The sequence below is a fragment of the Sycon ciliatum genome, chromosome 6 (genome assembly GCF_964019385.1).
Source record: "Sycon ciliatum chromosome 6, ocSycCili1.1, whole genome shotgun sequence".
NCBI classification, from domain to species: domain Eukaryota; kingdom Metazoa; phylum Porifera; class Calcarea; order Leucosolenida; family Sycettidae; genus Sycon; species Sycon ciliatum.
The window spans coordinates 21,842,176-21,861,111 of NC_088648.1; the positions used below are offsets into that span (position 1 = coordinate 21,842,176).

The window sequence follows — 18,936 nt, forward strand, 5'->3', positions numbered from 1 at the left end:
CTAGTGCTGTCCCCAGATCGTGTATTCTAAATCCATAATACTGACGCTCAATCTCCAGACAGCTGTTTCAGCCTTTTTTAGGTCCCATCAGTGGAGCTCAGAGCGGGAGGTTAAACAAATGGCAATACGGTCTATATGAAATGAACAAAAAAAGCAATTTGAAAATGGCTCAAAGCATCAAAGTCAGCGAGCTATCTGCAAGACACGCACAAAGAGAGCTTTGCACGAAGGCAGATACATATTACATATACCTTTGACACTAACCAAAAAGAGTGCTCAATCAAGTCAACGCAAAGCAGCGTAATGCGGTGATCGAGTCTATATAAAGCTATAGTGACATGTAGCCAGGCCCCCAGCACAATAAGCTGACTTGCATCATGCTAAAATCGTTCACACAAATCTCTTATAATAATTATTATATAGATTGCAGGATAGGGTGGTTGCACCAGGAAGTGCTGTCTCTGCGATAGTGGGACCAGCCAAGATTGCAGTACAGTCGTCCACCATCAATCCAGCACTTCATTGGCCCACGCCCTCGATACACCAGCATGATTTCCGGAGTTATTACCGTTCATTGATACATGCCCCCCCACCCCCCAGTTCTTCGGCACCTGACCCGAGTTCTATTTGGGCCGCACTACTTTGTAGCAGTCATACTATAGTACTAGAACTGGATGCACGTGATATCCACTGGAGCTGGCGCTGGCCATGAGCTGACCCACCGCCGTGCCTCCCAGTGTCAATTTTGCTTATGTGATCCTACCACAATCTGGAACATTATCAGTACTCGCCTCTGTTGACTTGCCAGCACTAGTTCTGGTGGATCCGGGCATGTTTCTGCCTTCTCTTAAGCATGTATTCTCCTGCAGGTGCATCTTTCACCTCCTTCTAATGCGCGAGCACATTTTCTGTGGAGATTCAACGACACATAGACCAGAAAATACAGAACGGAACAGTGGCTGCCAATGCGACACAAGTACCACATAGACCTAAAAACTCATAAGTACCCTGGGAGTTAGATGCATTTACGGGCAGTATGCCAGGATTTGCGCAGCTAATTTAAAATCAGATTAGCAATGCTGTGTGCTACCTAGGTGGCATCTTGGACTCAAAAACCAACCGATTGTGGTCCAACCCAACCGACAGCGTTGTCGGTGGGTTCCGATTGGCAGGTGTTGGATGGACGTATGATCCATGCGTCCCCACAAGCAATGAGAAGTTAACAATGCCACTAAGGATATAATATCGCGGACAGCAGTACAATGAAACTGGGCCATTCATTATCAGCAATATCAGGGGTATATCCCATCCGATAAGACGTACAGCTCGTGTATGGCAGACTTTACAGCAGGTCCCGACATAGCTTGCCCCGTGCCCTTTACCACTCCTGGGCCAAAACTGTTGTACAATACTCGAGAGGGTCTAGCCTAGTGAGTGTGAATAGAACCTGGCAAACCATATCTCCAAGTGATTCACATGTTGGTATATTCTCCGTTATCATACATCAATTCCGAGCAATTTGACACCCGAATATTCTCGCACCACTACTGCTGAAGTATTGACCACAAACCATGTTCCATTTGACTTACAAAAGGAACTTGCAAAAGGCATGAGAGCACTGGAATCCGTAAAGACTCTCGCATTATTTATTAGCCACCATACATACCTTTCGGGAAGTCGTGTTGGAAGCAGCATGCTCGGAGAGCAGAGCTGAGTGAGATCTGCATACAGTAACACAGCGACAATGAACCACATGAACAGAAGGAAGCAGTCGTATCCGTACACATCTGAATATGCGCTTATGGGAGGAAAATCCGTGCGACAAAAGAGGACCGTGTTATGCAGGTGTATGTCTTACCCGGGTACGTACTAAGTGAGTTCCACCATACGTATATAATTTTATTGCAATTGAATCACTTGACTGACTGGAGCCAAAAATATCAATTGGCACTTACTCCGGTTACCCGAATGTTTCGGTACCACTATCATTAGGTTTTTTGCAATCGAACCAAGTCATAGTTGAGTCATTTTCAATGCGTTAGGTGTTACCTGATGTGCTCACTGCATCAGCCGCTATGTCAGATTCCACCAGGCATGCACCAAACCAGGCGCAATGCGCACACTGATGATGGTGGTTGGCACACAACGAGCAGTAGTAAAAGTGAAAGGACTTTTTGCATGTGATTTTGTTGTAATTTGTGCCAGTCGAATTGTTTAAGTGTAACTAGTTTATCGTTAGCTTACTAGTTTGTTTATACAAAAGAGAAAGACCAAGGAACTACAAGTTACGCTATACTGTCCACTAACACCACCAGTTACTAAACAATCAGCTCATGCGATAGCTATTGCACGACACTGAACAGCTCTAGCACATCTTGGATGCGCACTCCAACAGCCTTGTGGACGACGACCGTCACTGGAGAATCGGTCCGTCGCTCCACCAGCCCGGCGGCACAGTGGACAGTGCCTTGGGGGTGTCAGGCATGGATCAGGCTGATAAGGACGTGGTGGAGACGGAAATGATGTTTGCAAGGAAGAGTGATGATATGCGTATGTGCTCTCCGCCAGTTGTTGAAGCAACAGTCCGGCAGTGGAAAGTCGGCAAGGTTAAAATAAGTGACCAACTGGGTGAAAGTACACCAAATGTGGCCCATCTCTTGAATGGTGCGGACCACGGCAAGGACCTGAAGTTGAAGGTCGTCAATGGCAACACCGCATGGTCGACGTCAATGGGAACATCAAGCCATCAAGTTGGTGGAACTATGGAATGTCCGTCGCAGGCTGCAGCGACAGGGTAACGTGCTCAGGGAAGAGTACAGCGACGATGATCAGCTGTGTCTTGCACGCAGTCGTGTTGATCGTGGCGTGCAGAACAACAGAGTCAGTTGCGGTATTCGTACATTTGTCTGTTTAGGATTGTGATCCCCAGGAAGTCCTTTGGTGAGGAGTGATGTCACGCAACGAGCAGTAGTCAAAGTGAAAGGACTTCTTGCATGTGATTTTGTTGTAATTTTGTAAGGTGTGGTGGCAGAACTTTCAGCTGGTAGTGGGTGATGGGCTGTCTGTGTGACAACAATTACGGGCTTGACGAACGACATAATTATGGCGAGTCGATCTTTGGCCAGTTGCTGAGTTGGAGATCGTCACCGTAGACCCAGAGATCTGGTCCACGGTCCAGGGGTTGGGATCCCACTGTGGTGAGAGCTTGTGTGCCTGCTCATTGCGGCGTAAGACGCGCTGACCAGGAGTGAGGATGGGGGCGTTTGACCGGCGGGTGGCATTGGCAGCGTCGCACTGGGATTGGCGGAATTGCTGGTCACGGTGGGCAGCTGAAGGCAAGTCTGGTGCGGCTGCCGTAATGCAGGGTATGCTGTCGCGGATGGGGCGACCAAACATGAGTGTTGCCGGTGCCTCGTGAGTGGCAGGGTGTGGCGTGGTGCGGTACGCTAGGAGCCATTGGTCAAATGCAACATTGATGTCTTCGCCAGCTAGTTTGGCAGTTCGCAGAACTTTGCCAATGGTACGGTTGAGGCACCCGACTGCTCCGTTTGCTTGTGGCCACAAAGGAGGGGTGTGGCGGTGCTGGATAGCGTGTTGCGCAAGGAAATCAGCAAAAGCCGAAGAACGGAACTGAGGACTGTTGTCCGAGACTAGCTCTTCGGGCAAGCCGAACATGGATAATGTAGAGCGCAGAGCTACAACACCGGCCGTAGTGGGTGTCGTGCTGAACACGTTGATGACCGGGTAGCGAGTCAACTGGTCGATAGTGGCAAGCAGGTGCTGACCGTTTGGTATGGGTCCATACAAATCGACGAAGACTCGTTGCCACGGCTTGGTGGACGGTGGTGTGGGCACGGACTCCCGGACGTAGCGGTGTCGTTGAGAGAGTTGCTTGGCACGGAATACATTGCCGGCAGAGTGCTTCGGCTTCAGTAGCCATGTTGGGCCACCCAACATTGCTGTTGAGCCGTTACTTGGTGCGGACAATATCTTGGTGGCCCGCATGTGTAAGCTGCAGGGTAAGCCGTTGGAGGGCCGTGGGAATGACGAGACGGTCGTTGCGGAGTAGTAGACCGTCACTCTCAGACAGTTCATGGCGGAGGGCAAAGTACGGGCGGACCGTGGTGTGGCTGGAATCCCAGCGGCCAGATTGCAGAGAGGAAAGGATGGCTTGCAGTGTGGTGTCTGCGGTGGTGGCGTCCGCAATCTCCTTCAGAGCCAACGCATTCGGCTTAGCTGCTGTAGCTAGGGCATGTATGTACGCAGTGTCTTCCTGTGCGCCGATGTTTGGCAAGTCGGGATGAGGCTGCGGATTGCGACTGACGACGTCGGCCGGGTTTTCTGGGCCAGGCTTGTACTGGAGCTGGAAGCTGAGATCCTGCAGGCGGCCCATGCGCTCAATTCATGGTGGAGGTCTCGATCCGACGGCCTTGAGTTGCAGGAGCGGCTTGTGGTCGGCGACAACGGTGAACTGTGGATCACCTTGTCAAGTCGTGGTGAAAGCGAAGGCAGCCAAACTTGACACCCAATGCTTCCCGTTCAGTTTGAGAATATTGCTGCTCGACGCCGGAGAGTGCACGGCTGGCGAATGCTACAGGTGCATCGTGGCCGTTGTCTTGGCGTGGACACAGGATTGCGCCGAGGCCGGTGCGTCGACATACAGTGATGTGTTGCGGTCAAAGTATTGCAGCATGCAGTCTTCGGCGATGGCCTTCTTCAGTGCATCAAATGATTGCTGCTCAACATCAGTTCAACGCCAAACAGTACCTTTCTTAGTGAGAGCAGGGAGTGGCGTGGTGAGATCGGCCATGTTACGAATGTAACGGCGGAGGAAGTTGGTGAGACCCAGGAAACTCTGTATGTCGCTGACGCAAGATGGCGTAGAGAATGTAGCCACAGACTGCTGGTGGCTGGGAGAGGCGCGGATGCCCTTGTCGGAGTAGACGCTAGCCATGAACTTGAGCCGAGGCTTGAGGATGTGACATTAGTGACATTTGGCTCGGTTGAGTGTAACGTTGTGATCTTGGAGCCGCTGGAGGCAGGCGGCGAGTCATCGGTTGTGCTCTTCGACGCTCTTACCAAAGTTGAAGATGTTGTCGTGGACGTTCTTCACACCGTCGAGGCCAGCGAGCCATGGCGTCCAGTGTGCGCTGTAGGATCTCGGATGCGGACGATACGCCCATGGGCAGACGTTTACAGTGCAAAACTACGTAGCGACGTGACTCAGGGTGGCCTGGCTCTCCACAGCGGTAGCAGAGCGATGTGCTGGATTCCCGCCGGCCTGGAGCGCGAGTGGCGACTGGGGCAGGTGGCTGGTGGTACGAGTTTGCAGCTGGATGTGGCGAAGACTGCATCGGTCGACGCGACGGAGTTGAAACAGTAGCAGGAGGCGGCAGTGTCCTTTTGTAGAACGGTGGCTGATGACGGAGGGCATTGATCGAGTCTTGTGTGCGCCGGAACGCCGTCGTCTGTTCCACTGACGCTTCAAATGCTCTGGCGGCCTTGAGCGCCTTGGCGAGATCAAGGGACCCAGTCTCCAGCAGTTTTCTGCGGAGTGGATCGGACGTGCATCCTGCCCCAATTTGATCACAGAGAGCCACGTTCTTCTGGGCATCGTCGGCGAAGCTGCAGGTCGTTGCCGATGCCAGCAAACGAGTATAAAACGTGTCTAATGTTTCGCCAGGCTGCTGGGTGACCTGCCGGAAGTGGAAGCGGGTCATGCTGGGGCTCTGCTTCGACTGAAAGTAGTCGGCGGCGGCGGTTATGAGGCCGTCGAGATCGTTGCCAGTGTTGGCTAACGTAGGGACGAGCTGCTGGATGTCCTTGCCGGCCACATACTGGAAAGTTTCTCTCTGGCGAGTGTCATCCGAGATGCCGGCTGCTGCGACATAGAGTTGGAAACACCGTTCCCAGGCAGGAAAATGGGCAGCAGCATCGTAGAGACTGCTGTAGATCGGGAATGGCTCCGGAGGCGGTAGTGACAGTAGGGACATGGCGAGGATCAGGCGTTTGCTCGCAGCGCCAATGTAATGTTGTTCTCTTGCTGTATTCCAAACAACAACTAACTCGGAGCTCCGGAAAGCTCCGCAATAGTGAGGTTTTGCATTCCGAATTTCGGCTTGGCGTTCTTTGGTAATTTGTCGAACATCAAAATGTCGAATTTTCGCACCGACGTTTGTTTTGCAAGTCGAAAATGATGTGTTTTGATTTCGTGAGCCCCAGCATCAGCAATGTCCTGTCCCGTGCTCATTTTCTTGCTGATTCCGACAAACTTTGATCGCGCCCAAAGAGTCGAGGGCCAAACCTGCCTCCTCAGTCGCCTCAGAAAAACCAACTCCATGGCCAAGTCAAATTTTATGGGTATTGCCATAGTCTTTTCAGCCACACAGATGACGGTGAGGACACTCCAGGCGAAAGAGAGTAGACAGGCAGTGGAGAGGAGCAATCAGAGGTAGCTGACGATGCTGATGTCGTCAAAGACGCCTGCGAAGCCATGCCAAGATAAGAAACCTCTTTGAATAAATCACGCGCTAGCGCTCTTCCACAAGAAAATTCATCCGAAAAATATGTTCGGCAAAGTGAGCTTTTTCCGAACAAACATGCCGCATCTTCGTGTGCATTTTCGACCTCGCTCCCGCGTGCCGAATCTTTTGCCGAATTTTGGAATGCAAAACCTCACTAATATGATGCCAACAGAATGTAATGGTGTGCGTGCATGCGTACAGAGTCGGTGCGTACCGACTGTCAGAACAGGTGTGGAAAGCAGCATATGTAAATGGATAGGAGCACAAACGGTGCCGCGTGCATATATGTGTCGGTAGAGCATGAAACTCTTAATCTCAGGGTCGTGGGTTTGAGCCCCACGTTGGGCGCCAAATGTCGTCTCGGTTGGAGAACGAGCTGCCTCTACTATACCCTCGCCACGCCACACATCAAACGGACTAGTCAAGTGGTTTTTCTCTAGAGCTAGAGAGAGAGCTATTCATTACTACACTTCAGGAGACGACGGGAGAACTGACAACTGACATGGCGAAAGGAAACATGATATCGGAAAGTGGTGCCCTCATCAGCACAAAAAGTGGCGTACTCGATATCATATCAGCACAAAAAGGTGCACGTGTCAGCAATACAACAAAGCAGCGTAGCAGCATGTACGGGTCAGCATCACAGAAACACAAATACAGCAGCAGGTACGACAAAGAGACAGCACGTGCAGCCACATGTACAACATATGGGTGTGACAGTCCATATATGTACGTGTGAACACTACACACGATGAGAACATGCAAAGTATGGAGACCCAGACTGTGTGGTCAGCAGGACACAGCCCGTACAGGACGGAACAGACAACTAAACGTAATATAGCACCACGTACCGGCGGACTAGTCGACGTTGATGGGAGAAGTGGCACCCCCTGAGGCAGCTACGGATGCTAGAACTCTACAGCCAGACCAACACCAATATAAAACAAAAAGGTACACCCCACCAGGAAGCAAGTCAAATAAAGATGTGTGAACAACAGCCACACACCACAGAAAAGCATACAGAACAAAAACTCAATTACCGACACCATAGACACTGCAAAATCCAAACAGGAGGAAAATACTAACTCCCTGAGGACACTGAGCATGAGGCAAACGAGCAAGCAACCTCTTGCCGATGTTCCACCGTGTAACAACAACCGCGCTGGCCACCGGACTGTATGGTAGGGGTATTACACCTGGACCTCAAGACCAACGGGCGAAGGACAGCAGGCCGGGCCCAGGTAAATACAATGAGGAGCACTGTATACAACTACAGAAATAACCCAAACCCATGCCAATTTGACCAACATACCTTCCCTGCGCATCCATTCCTAGTGTACGGGTCTGAAAGATGAAAGATGGAGCGCTTGTATACACGGGCCCGGAAAGCCTGCTTCGGCCGCTCGGCAGCAGCTTCGTAGTGGTGGTCAAGGGTCGAAGACCGACGGATACGGATCAACTCCCCAGTGAACACACCTTTGCCCATACTACAGGGGTGGTTACTACCGACAAGCAGATACAGGAAACGATTGGTGAACTTGAAATGAGGCTTCACCGCCATGTATCCCTTACTACGGAAAACTGTGGTGTCCAGGAAATCAATGCCATCATGTGCCAGTTCATGAGAAACTTGAGGGCCGAACACTTATTAATCCTACCTAAAGTGCGCTGAGCTTGACCTTCGCAACCATGCAATGATAAAGCGTCTATAAACCTGAACCTCTAAACCCTCCCCCTCTAAGATCGGCAAAACGTACTGCTTCTCCAAATACAGCATAACAATGTCGGCATAGACCACTGCTGCAGGCGAACCCATGGCAGTCCCTTGGATCTGCCGAAACACATCGTTACCATACACGAACTTATTTTTCTTCCGAATGACTGACATCAAGGAAGTCACTGCTGTTAATAACCATGTACGAAGGGCGAGGGGCATCCACCTTGTACACCTGTGTGTGATATACCACGACAACCGAGCTCGTTGGGGATGTTGGTGTAGTAAAGGCTGGTCACATCTATGCTCAATTATAAATGATCGTCCCGCACAGGCAAACCTTCTACCAAGTTGATGAAATCCGCAGTTGAGGTCAGAACAGTACTTTCCTCACATACATACGGGTTCAGTAGAAAGTCAGTGAACTCAGCGGGATAGTAGCCAGGACTATTTAGATTAACAATAGGCCTAACCTTCAGGACCCAGGGCTTATGTGTTTTGAGAAGTCTCCTGAAAACGGGCATGCGCCCCCGGTGCGACTAAGAACAGTGACATAATATATTATATTAGTGGGCATACGATGCTCAATGCGATGCCTAGTCATGGTGAGTAAACAATTGACTCGGGTCGCTCACACGAAGTCTCAACACAGCCTTGAGCCTGTTGGTTGCCATCGGCAGTCTAGCCGCATGCTCATCTAGCCCCTCAGGCAAAAAAAACAGTCATTTATAATGTTTGGCATTGTGATGCTGGGCACGACCTATATCATCATAGTGAGATCAGTCCAGGACTACTATCACAATAGACTGCCTTTGAATATGCCTGAGTCCGATTGCGTTCTAATTCCCAAACTATGTGCTGCATGTGTACACTCCGCCTATGGTTAGTCTACTCCAGAACAACGCCTGGAGAGGTTCATTGGGGGCATGATGTCCCCCCACCCCATTCCCCCCTTGCCCCCTGCACCTGAAGTACCGGTATTGCCCCCCCCCCCCCTCCCCAAACAAATTACAGGACACAGATGGAGCACTGGGGAGCACGTAGCAGTAGGCAAAGTTGACGATGCCAGTGCAGACACGCCTGATCTCGGTCACCACACTGGGTCTCCAAGGGACATAGCTACCAGAGAACACACAGAATGGGAGTATATAGTGCTATCTCGGTGGATAGACAACCTCCTATACACAAAATATCTACTGATAGAGTTCTGTGTAGATCCTATGTGCACATATGTGTGGATGAGTACTGGTAAACGGACAGCTAACCCTAGTGTAAGTAAAATAAAGGTAGAATGTAGACCCTGGGCAAAAAAATAAGTAAATAAAAATATTGACTAGTTTGAGGGAAAGACACAAATGGGAAAAGTCTGAAGAAAAAATTGACTGTCACCAAAAAAAAAATAATAGCTACACACACGAGGGAACTCGGATGGAGAGCCAAGGATTAAAATTGAAAAAGAGGACCATCAGTTTACGAGTTATCCGTTTTGTCCAACACTAACGGATATAAACGTGATGCAGCTAAGCATCAGGTCGTTGAATGTCATGATCTCATCAGTCAGTTTTTGTGCTAATTGTTGCACATTTTTGACTCAGCAGTATTCTGCATATAACCGTTAGTGTTGGACAAAACGGATAACTTGTAAACATGAGGGAACACTCATCCTTACCCAAGTCCCAACGTCAGCACTCGGCGCTGCTCCGAACCAAGAGGGACACTGGAGAGATCGTCCATCAGCTCCTCTCTTGTCCTGCGATCAAATCGCCTAATGCTAAACACAAGAAGATAGGAAAGGCAAGTAGAATAAATAAATCAATAAAATAATAAACAACAAAACAAGTTTGAACAGCTGCAAACGTAATGGACGATTCGAACAAGACCAATGATTTACCTAGCAATAAGTGTGCAGAGTGTGCAGCCCAAGGATAATCATCCCACGGCAAAGTTTATTGTTTAGGGCATAGACTCACAGTAACAAGCTCACCTTTGCTGCATCTCACACCGCTTCACACGGTAATCTACTGTATCACCATGGTAATTTCTGTTGCACATTGCTGCTTGTTTAACAAAAGGCAGAAAACACACCGAATTTCCAGGAATTACCATGGTGATACGGTACTTTAGCTTGAACCTATTGTATGACGGGTTTTCTATGATTGATAATGACCCAGAGAGAAACTAAACCGGTATCGAATTCCAGTCAGCGACGCAATTCTTCTGAGGTGTAAAGTGACTTCAGGAATATGTTGCAGAAAACTGCGATGCATGCTGATTATTTACTGTGCCCTATTGTGCACAATATACCAGGTGTGTTACTCAGGGATGAAGTAGATGCACACACGTGCCGGGCATCACGGCACAGGTTAGGTTTGCTACTAGCCGCTGCAGTGTACTTGTGGTCCGAACTTGCACTCTACTCAACTCTGCATACGCAAAGAGTGCTGGTGCCGAAATGAACCAGAAGGGTGCTGAGTGGGACGCAACAACACTGACTCTGTCTACCCATGTACACAGATATGATAGGGTATGCAGTACCTGCTCTAAGATTTAACACAAACCGGGTACACGTCTACCTGGCACAATTCCTGCAACACTGGGCCAGAGCCAGATGCGTTCAAGTGCGGCTACTGTGTGTCAGGGAGTCGTAAACTTACTTTCGACTTCCTGATGTACATGATTGTACATGTACATGTATGAACGTACTCGCACTGGGCACTCTGGCCGCACGCATCTGCACGCGTATGCAGCCTGTCAGTGGCGGTATACCCTCGAACGGTATAAAAAAGTATAGTACTCGACAGGACTTCCGACCGGGTCGCAGGTAACCCAGTGTTCTTTTTCCAAAAGGTCCAAGTACTCACAAACAGGGCCACTGACCCGGCTCTGGAGCAGACACTGGTAATCTAGGTCCAAGTTTGCTCGATAATGTTCTGACGCTTCATGTGCTTTCATAGCCAAGGTTTCTCACTTTCTTCGCAAGCTCTTTTAGTCTTGAGAGTTGACAACTGCTTATGGTTGTGTTGGCAGAAAACATGTCAGCTAATCTGACAACTGTCCAACCCCATTTTACTGGTAAGTAGTCAGCGAGTGGCTTTGATGGGGCCATACAGTACTAGAGGGGAAGTTACGCGGCATATTTGTGCTTCCTTTTTGAAAACACGTTCTCGCTCGAAGGGTTTCTAAACTTTATCCCTGCGCTCATTGATGGAGTTCATCGATGGAGTTGCCAGCGGCACTCTACAGAAGAACAATGTTGTCAAGTTTTTTTATGAAAAATTGTCAAACATTTTCAAATTGCTATAAGTTTGGTTAGGGCCGGGTTCCACTGCGGCTCCGCAGCTCCGCTGCTCCACGGTACTTGGCTGCATGCAGCAGAGCGGCGCGCTTCCAGTGACACTCGCCATTCACGGTACCGCGATCGTGCTCGACGTTTTTTTTATGACATTTAGCCTGCCTGCGCGCGCGTGAAATCCAAAAAAATCCTCGTGTTCTGGCCTGTGCAACGAATTAAAATTCCCCCGAATAAAACAATTAAGTGCGGGAAACAATGCAAGCCGTGACCGCGGCTTGCATTTTTTGTATCAAGCAGCGAAGCGAAAGCTGGTGATGAGCCGCGGCCTCGCTGGACCAGCTCGTAATGATGACGTTTCATGCCGTGGATGATGTGCGGCGGAGCGGCAGTGGAACCCAGCCCTTAGGCAAAGGAAATTTGTCATTAATTTGTTTATGCTGCATAGATGGAGAGCTGCACACTCTGGCTTATGGACTCTCGCCTACAGTGTAGTCGTACTGCTAGTGTACTGGCATTACAGAAGACACGAAAAACGAGAACATAATTATGGCGAGAAAGTAATTACTAGCTAAGAATTGCCCTAAGACTTACCGCTTCTCAGTGCTCCATACCAGGAAGTAGTACACTACCTACTCCCTGCTCCATACGAGTGTTCTCTCCTCATTCTCTGCATCCTTTACCTCAGGAGTCTCGTCCATTTAGCGGCTCAAATGCTTGAGCTCCGGATAGCGGAAAATAGCTCGTCGTCCATTAGCGGCTCTAATAGTACCTGGTCTGAAGTGTCGCAGTCTAGCACAACTATGATTTTTTCCAGGAGGGTAAGGGTTGCAAACCCAAAGAGACCCTAAGCTTCGTCTATCAAACAAAACAATTGCCCTAAAAAATGGAAGAGGAAAAGAGTGAGCGAGCTGGTCTGAGCGCGCTACTTTTCAAAAAATAGAAGCTGAAAGCCATCAAAGTCAAAGCATTCTGGCTAGCGCGTTTGTGTATGTCACGAGCGCTAGCGCGCTAGTCGCAGCAAACGCTCGCAGGCCAGAGTTAGCGCTATTTGGGCTGTTTGCCGCACGCGGCAGCTGGATGGATCACGTGATCCTAGCTGACAAATAAGGTCCGATGGTTCAGCTACATTGAGCCACAAGCGATTTCAACCCGCCATGTGCACAAAGTGAATGGCGCGTTTACATGACGCATTGCGCTTGACCCGGGTTGAAATTTCGCCCCGGGTTGATTTCAACCCTCCCCCCAAGGGGAGGGTTGAAATCAACCCGGGTCAAGAAAATCGTACAAACGTACTTCTGTGCGTATCTCGCGCCAGGTTTGAACAGCACTGCAGATGCAAATTTCGCGCGAACGGATTCACGTGACCATAGAGGACTGTAGAAGTGGACTTTTGGCGGCATATCAGTATTTGACCCGGGTCAACTGTCTTCATGTAAACGCTCACCTCTTTTGTTTGTCGTACAGACTTTCAACCCGGGCTGAACTCGACCCGGGTTGAAATTTCTCATGTAAACACAGCCTCAGGCTGTGTTTACATGAGAAAGTCTGCGGACGCAGGCGGCTCCTTTTGGACTTGACTTGTAGTTGTACTGCAGTTTTTTTTTTTTTTTTTTTTTACATGTACATGTAGTTTTTTTTTTTTTTTATCACCGCGCGAAATCTGCCACTGTACGGGCAACAGAACATAATGAGACTCGTGAAAAAAGAAAAAGGCCCAACCCTGCCCTGCCAGTTATTTGGACTTACGGGGGTCGCCATGGCAAATAATAATGGAAAAACCAAGATCAATCGTGCACGCAACACAAGTAAAAGAAGAAGAAAAATGGAACAGAGAATCAGAAGTGGCATTCTGCTGCGGCCAGCACAGCGGGAATGTCAGCCAAAGCTCGGTTAGATTTCGGTTGAGCGGCGCGATGTCCACGGAGGCTAGCATTTGCTGAGCGGACAAGAGAGAAAGAGACCCTTGACCTGATCCAGGCCAGTACGGTGGAATAGGGCTCTTTTCTCTTGTCCGAAAGCATACAGGCAACTCTGTTGTAGAGCGCAGTGGCCGCTTTCCCGAATCCTCCAGATGCACTCAAGACGACCGGCACAAATGACGCGTGCTCAATTTCACGGATTCGCTCCTCATACGAGCGCCTCTTCTCAGCTTCGTGTTTTCGGTAAGTAGCTGGAAGTGACTGCTGGCGGTTGGACCGTGCATGGGGGTTGAAGACGCGGATGTCTAGGAACGTCTTCTCGAAACGCCCACCCCATATGCCGGATGCTGCCACGTCCAGGCGAGCGCCGTCGGCTGAGATCGCTGTGCGATGACGCAGGGTCTCACCGGTGATCGGTTGCAGTGAAGGTTCGGTGCTCACGTCATGGGCCACGTCCTTCAGGAGGGATGCTGTTAAATCACGGAGGTCGTTGTGACGCATGGAGGGGTAGCCGCCAATGGGGCAGGACAGAGCGTGTTCAGGTGTGAAAGAAGCCCCGCATGCACAGGTTGAGGGCAGTCCAGACGGGATCCAACCATAGCGCAAATGAAGCGAGTCGCGGAAAGCTTGTTTGTTGAGGACAAAACCATAGCGACGGAGCGGGCGGCAGGTAAGCCAACTAGAGGCTCCCTTCTCTGATGCCAGCTCCAGCACACGAAGCGTGGCGGGAGGGCAGCTATCCTTGATGGACTTGGCGTGGTCCATGCGTGCACGGCGGGCTTGTGATGAAGCATCTGCCTTCGCTTTTCTTGTCTCGTGCGGGATGCCGTCGAGGGATTCATCCTGACGCAGGATACGCTCTACGAGGGCGCGCGTGATAGCTTTGGAGTCACGATGCTGGACTGACAGGGAGGCCGGGATGATGAGCCCCAAACCTCCGTCTCTGCAGGGTAGAGAGCTAGGATGGACCTTTCAAGATCACCTGGAGGAGGTCGGTGGGTGATGGCGGGAATGAGCTTCACGCGGATCGTGTCCTCCAACGGAGCTAGCAAGTGCGCGGTGTCAGGCACGGTGCGGGCTATGAAGGCCCATTTGTGCCGCAGGCCCTGTCCAAATGCCGCAAATGCTGCTTGGGGCTGGGTGACAGCATACAGGGCTAAGACTGCAACCTCTGCGCACCACTCCTGGACTTTCGATCGAACAAAACCCTCACAGTACTGTGGGGTGCCCAGAACTGCGCCCAGATGACGACAGCCGTCAACCCGGATGTCTACATTGGTGTCACCAAAGAGCTCGGCTGCTAGGTCAGCATGGTCTGGTTTTGTTAGAAGAATGGACTTCTTGGCGTTGATGAAGTAGCCGAAAGCTGGCCCCTCTTCCTCCAGGATAGACCACCACGTGCGCAGCATCCGCAGCTTGCCACCCGCTGTTGAGTCGTCTGCGAACCAGGCTTGAAGGGCACCGCTGGACTTGGCTCTTTGTATGAGGGGTACCGTTCCAAGTGCATACATGGCCATGGCGAGAGGATCGCCTTGGGTGGTACCTTCGCAAGACAGAAGTGTTTCGCCTCCAACGAAGAGCTTGGATGGGGAGCGGTAGGAGTTGATGACGGTAGTTGAGAACTCCGGGCAGAGGTGGCGGATGTTTGCGAGACATGCAGCACGGTTAATGCAATTGAAGGCATTTGAGGCATCGGCAAGTAGAACAGCTTCCGTGTCGTCATTTGCGAATGTGGTCTTGATGGCGTGAATTGCAGCTTCGATGCCACACTGTTGGCCGGCACAGAGTTGGAGAGAGCCGACTGCTTGTTCGATGGCTGGACCGACCACTGTCAAGATGGTTTTCCCTAGCACGCGGCGCACAACTTCCCCAACGCCAATAGGGCGCACACCTGGTTGTTTGTCTAGGGGAATGAGCCGGCAGGCATTGTAGGCCTCCAATGACGCTGGATCAACAGGGCACGATGCTAATCGGCGTGCACATAGTGCTAGGGCATCGCACAGGTCGTCAGAGGATGAGCCGAATGACGTGCAGATTTGTCGCCAGCCCACTGCATCCATACCAGAAGGCCCCGCTGCTCCAGTGGTGTTGAGTACTGCCTGCTTCACGACATCCCTGGTGATGGCGGAGAACATGATTGGATGGGGAGGTGGGGGTGGGACACCTGTGATTGCTGCACTATCTTGCAGGTCTTCTGCCGGCGGATGTTTGGCGGTCAGAATGTCCCTGACTGTTTGCCCGTTGATCTTGTCGTCAAGGGACAAGACACCCTTAGAGCTGGTATCGGACAGCATTCTGACTGCCGTGGTGGTTTTGCCCTCTGCTATCAAGTTGGCAAAGCGGCGGGCATCATCGGGGTGCTTGCTACCGGTGTGCTTGGCTTTGGCAGCGGATACTAGTTGCTGCTGGATGGTGCGCGCTTCCCTCACCAGCTGGTCGACGTCACCACCTGTCCATAGTGGGAGTCTGCGGTTCAGGCAGTTTAGGAATTCCTGTCTCCTTTCGGCGCGATGTGGCTTTTGGAGGAGGAGCTGGGTGGCGACCATTGCGGCTTTGATTGCAATGCCCTCCCCAGCGGACGCTTCTGCAAAACGCCTGTACAATCCAGCAATGATCTTCATAAATGTGGATCCGACAGTTCCTGATGGTGGCATGAAGAGATTGGGTCGAAAGTGAACGGCCTCTTCATATGCGGCGTTGATGATCTGAGCAGAGGACTGGAAGTCGTGCTCACCCATCGAGAACTGATTGTTGGCAGGGGCATAGTCTGGAAGATGCTGTGGCTGTGGATCTGCAACCGGCTCCTGCTCCTGTGTGCCCATGTCACCGCTTAGTTGTGGCTGCGAGGAGGCCAGGTTTGCCAACAGGTCAGCCTCTTCCGCTGTGGGGGTCTCATGGTGCTGGTCCAGCATGTCCCACGCTTGCTGTTGTGAGTCAGAGACGTGTACGTGTGTGGGTGGCGTACGTGATGAGTGCGTTTGTGCGAGTGGCTGGGTCGGGGTGCCTGAGTCTGCTGGCAAACTGGCACGTGAGGTACTACCGGTACAAGCAGGGATATCCGGGATGCTATCTTGCATGTTTCCAATGTCTCTGTTTGCTACTGTACAATCATTCGAATTTTCGGAGGCAGCCTCTTGTCGGCACTCCGCAAGCAGAGCAGCAGTGAGTGACTCTGGGGTCTCAGCTGTGGTAGCCGGCCTCATTGTCGTGTCCCGCTGTGTAGGTCTGACACCGTCAGCCTGCTTGCCAGTTGACACTTCTGAACTGGTGCTTGACTCCGCAGACTCCGCGGATTCCAGTAAGTTCCATGCTAGCTGTTGAGAGCTTGAAACTTTCGACATAGCAGCGGCGAGTGCGGCGGAGGCTATGTCATCCGCTGTGGTTGCACCGGACACAGGCGTTCTCTGAGCGGTGGTTGTGTTGGTTGTTGATCTTCGGTTGGGCGACGCAAATCCGAGTTGCTCAGGTGGGGCTGCCCCTGGCTTGGGTACGGGACTAACGGCTGGCTCTTCTCGTACGGTTACGGTGTTCTTACAGGTCGACTTCCGTCCTGGCGCGCAGCTCGTGCACTTACGATTCTCTTTAGCACATTTGCATTTGTTGCAGGTGCCATTGCCGTTGCACCGGCAACATTGGCCCTTGGTTTCCAGATGACGACCCCCTGGTGGTCCCTCCATGCTGTCCGCCATACCGTCAAAGCATTGTGCGATAGAGTCGCCCGCAGAGGTACAGAAAACTTGACGACGCAGAGCTCCAAAAACTACTCTCTCTATCTCAGATCTACATAAAAGTAACTGCAGTGCAGTGCAGTGAGTGGTACGACTGCTGCCTTGTGCTGGTAGTAGAGTCTACTCGATACGCGTATACAGTGTATTTACATGTACTAAAAAATATATTTAAAAAAAAAATCCGCCCGCCCGCCCGTAAAAAAAATGTCCATGTTAGTCGAACCACACACCTTCTTTAGTTTGGCCTTATGTCGTTATGACTATTATCAAGAGTACATCAGGGGGGGTTATGTACTCTTGCTATTATTTTGATACCCCCGTCTACTAAGGGCGCGTTCAGACTGGCGTGAATAGCCGCCGGAAAGCTGCAGGGTAATCCCGGGAATCGCAATCACACTGCACGTGTATCCCGCTGGAATGGCCAGTACATGTGAAGCTTCGACATTTGAAAATTTGAGTTGACTCAGTTTGAGTTGGATATCAAAATAAACTAATTCAGTCTGTTGAGATACTGGATCATTGTGCTTTTGCTTGTGCTTGTCGACGGAAAGAATACTATGTCGGGAGTGTTTGGTGCTTGCGTGGCATTCATCCGTTTCGCGATCAGAGTATGCTTCTCGTTCGCAGTAACGTTTTGCCTGAAGAGCGGCCCGCAAAAATCACCACGTACAGCTCCATGAACTCCCTCTCCATTGCTGAATCGAACAAAGATTTCGGCATGATGGGACAAGTTGGCAGTCTAGAAGTCAAAACTCAAAACTCAAAAGCATGCAGTCAGACTGCAAGAGTAGAGGCTGAAATAAAACGAAAAGACGGAACATGTGCTGCAAGGATATCAAAAGCGCTCGGCGTTCCGCCGGAATCTGCATTCCACTGGCCTGCAGAGTGGTGGGAAACCTTTTCCGTGTTTACGCTGGCGGGAACGTCACGTGAGCGATTCACCTTGACAACTTTCACATTCCGCTTGTTTTTTACGCCAGTCTGAACGCGCCCTAACGAGGGTAGACCAGGTAGCTGCGTAGAAGGATTACTATAATACTAGTAAGTAGTAGTTCAAGTACCGTACTCACGCGATTACCGTAGTTCTGCGCATATACATGACTTGTAAGCCCATGGGCTAATATATGAAAATAATGCATTTTCCGGGAAAATAAATCAGTAATAATGGTTCGTTTTTTAGCCCTGGGCTGTCCCTCCAGGAAATCGCGATTCCACGGATGCAACAAATTTCGCGATTTTGGCCAAAACCCGCGATTTTCTGAAAAATCTGCGATTTCCCGCGTTTTTTTTGTTGTTTTCTGCACTTCTTTTTACATTTTCTATGCACTTTTCACGCAGTATACAGTGCTTTCCATGATTCTGTACGTACATGTAGGTTATTTGCACAGTACCCAAAATTAATAGCGATTCTAAAGATGCAACAAATTTTGTGATTTGGCCCAAATCCGCAATTATCTGCCAATAATTCCGCGAGTTCCTGGCAAGTTCCGCATTTTTGGTTGTTTTCTGCCGCAGTTTCTTGCGCAAGTTTTTGAGGATTTTTCCGCAAATTCCCGCAGGGACAGCCTGGGCCTATATTCAAATTTTGAAGGCAGCTGGCACGCGAAAAAGTAAAAGTCTGTGCGCGGTTGTCCGCCTACCATAGGTACCGGTACTGGTAATGTAGTCTGCACTGACATGCTGTACTACGGTGTTTGGGTCTGTTTATTAGCCCATGGGCCTATAAACGGAGGTGGGCTTATATCCGGATATAGGCCCA

General features: G+C 50.5%; 1 protein-coding gene across 4 annotated transcripts; it reads right to left on the minus strand.

Moving 5' to 3' along the window:
- Nucleotides 1-47: 47 nt before the first annotated feature.
- On the minus strand, nt 48-12,591 carry LOC135819683 (uncharacterized). Of its 4 annotated transcripts, none has more exons than XR_010553959.1 (5): nt 12,122-12,591; nt 9,908-10,009; nt 7,376-7,440; nt 1,667-1,721; nt 48-908 (listed from the first exon to the last, which is right to left on the minus strand). XR_010553959.1 is itself a non-coding variant. In XM_065332935.1 (4 exons), the coding sequence occupies exons 1-4, from the start codon at nt 8,083-8,085 to the stop codon at nt 879-881; spliced, it is 399 nt and encodes a 132-aa protein (XP_065189007.1). In that variant the 5' UTR covers nt 8,086-8,142; the 3' UTR covers nt 48-878. The 4 variants fall into 4 exon arrangements, 1 of the variants encoding a protein (XP_065189007.1); XR_010553960.1 differs by lacking the exon at nt 12,122-12,591 and adding an exon at nt 10,223-11,142; XR_010553961.1 differs by lacking the exon at nt 7,376-7,440.
- Between the last annotated feature and the right edge of the window lie 6,345 nt (nt 12,592-18,936).

What these genes read in the sequence shown, in the direction of transcription:
- LOC135819683 (XM_065332935.1), bottom strand. Translation starts at nt 8,085, where the DNA reads ATGGCGGTGAAGCCTCATTTCAAGTTCACCAATCGTTTCCTGTATCTG. An exon ending in GGAATGGATGCGCAGGGAAG is followed by an intron (nt 7,441 to 7,836) that starts GTATGTTGGTCA and finishes GTCTGGCTGTAG; the next exon opens with AGTTCTAGCATCCGTAGCTG. An exon ending in CAACGTCGACTAGTCCGCCG is followed by an intron (nt 1,722 to 7,375) that starts GTACGTGGTGCT and finishes TACTGTATGCAG; the next exon opens with ATCTCACTCAGCTCTGCTCT.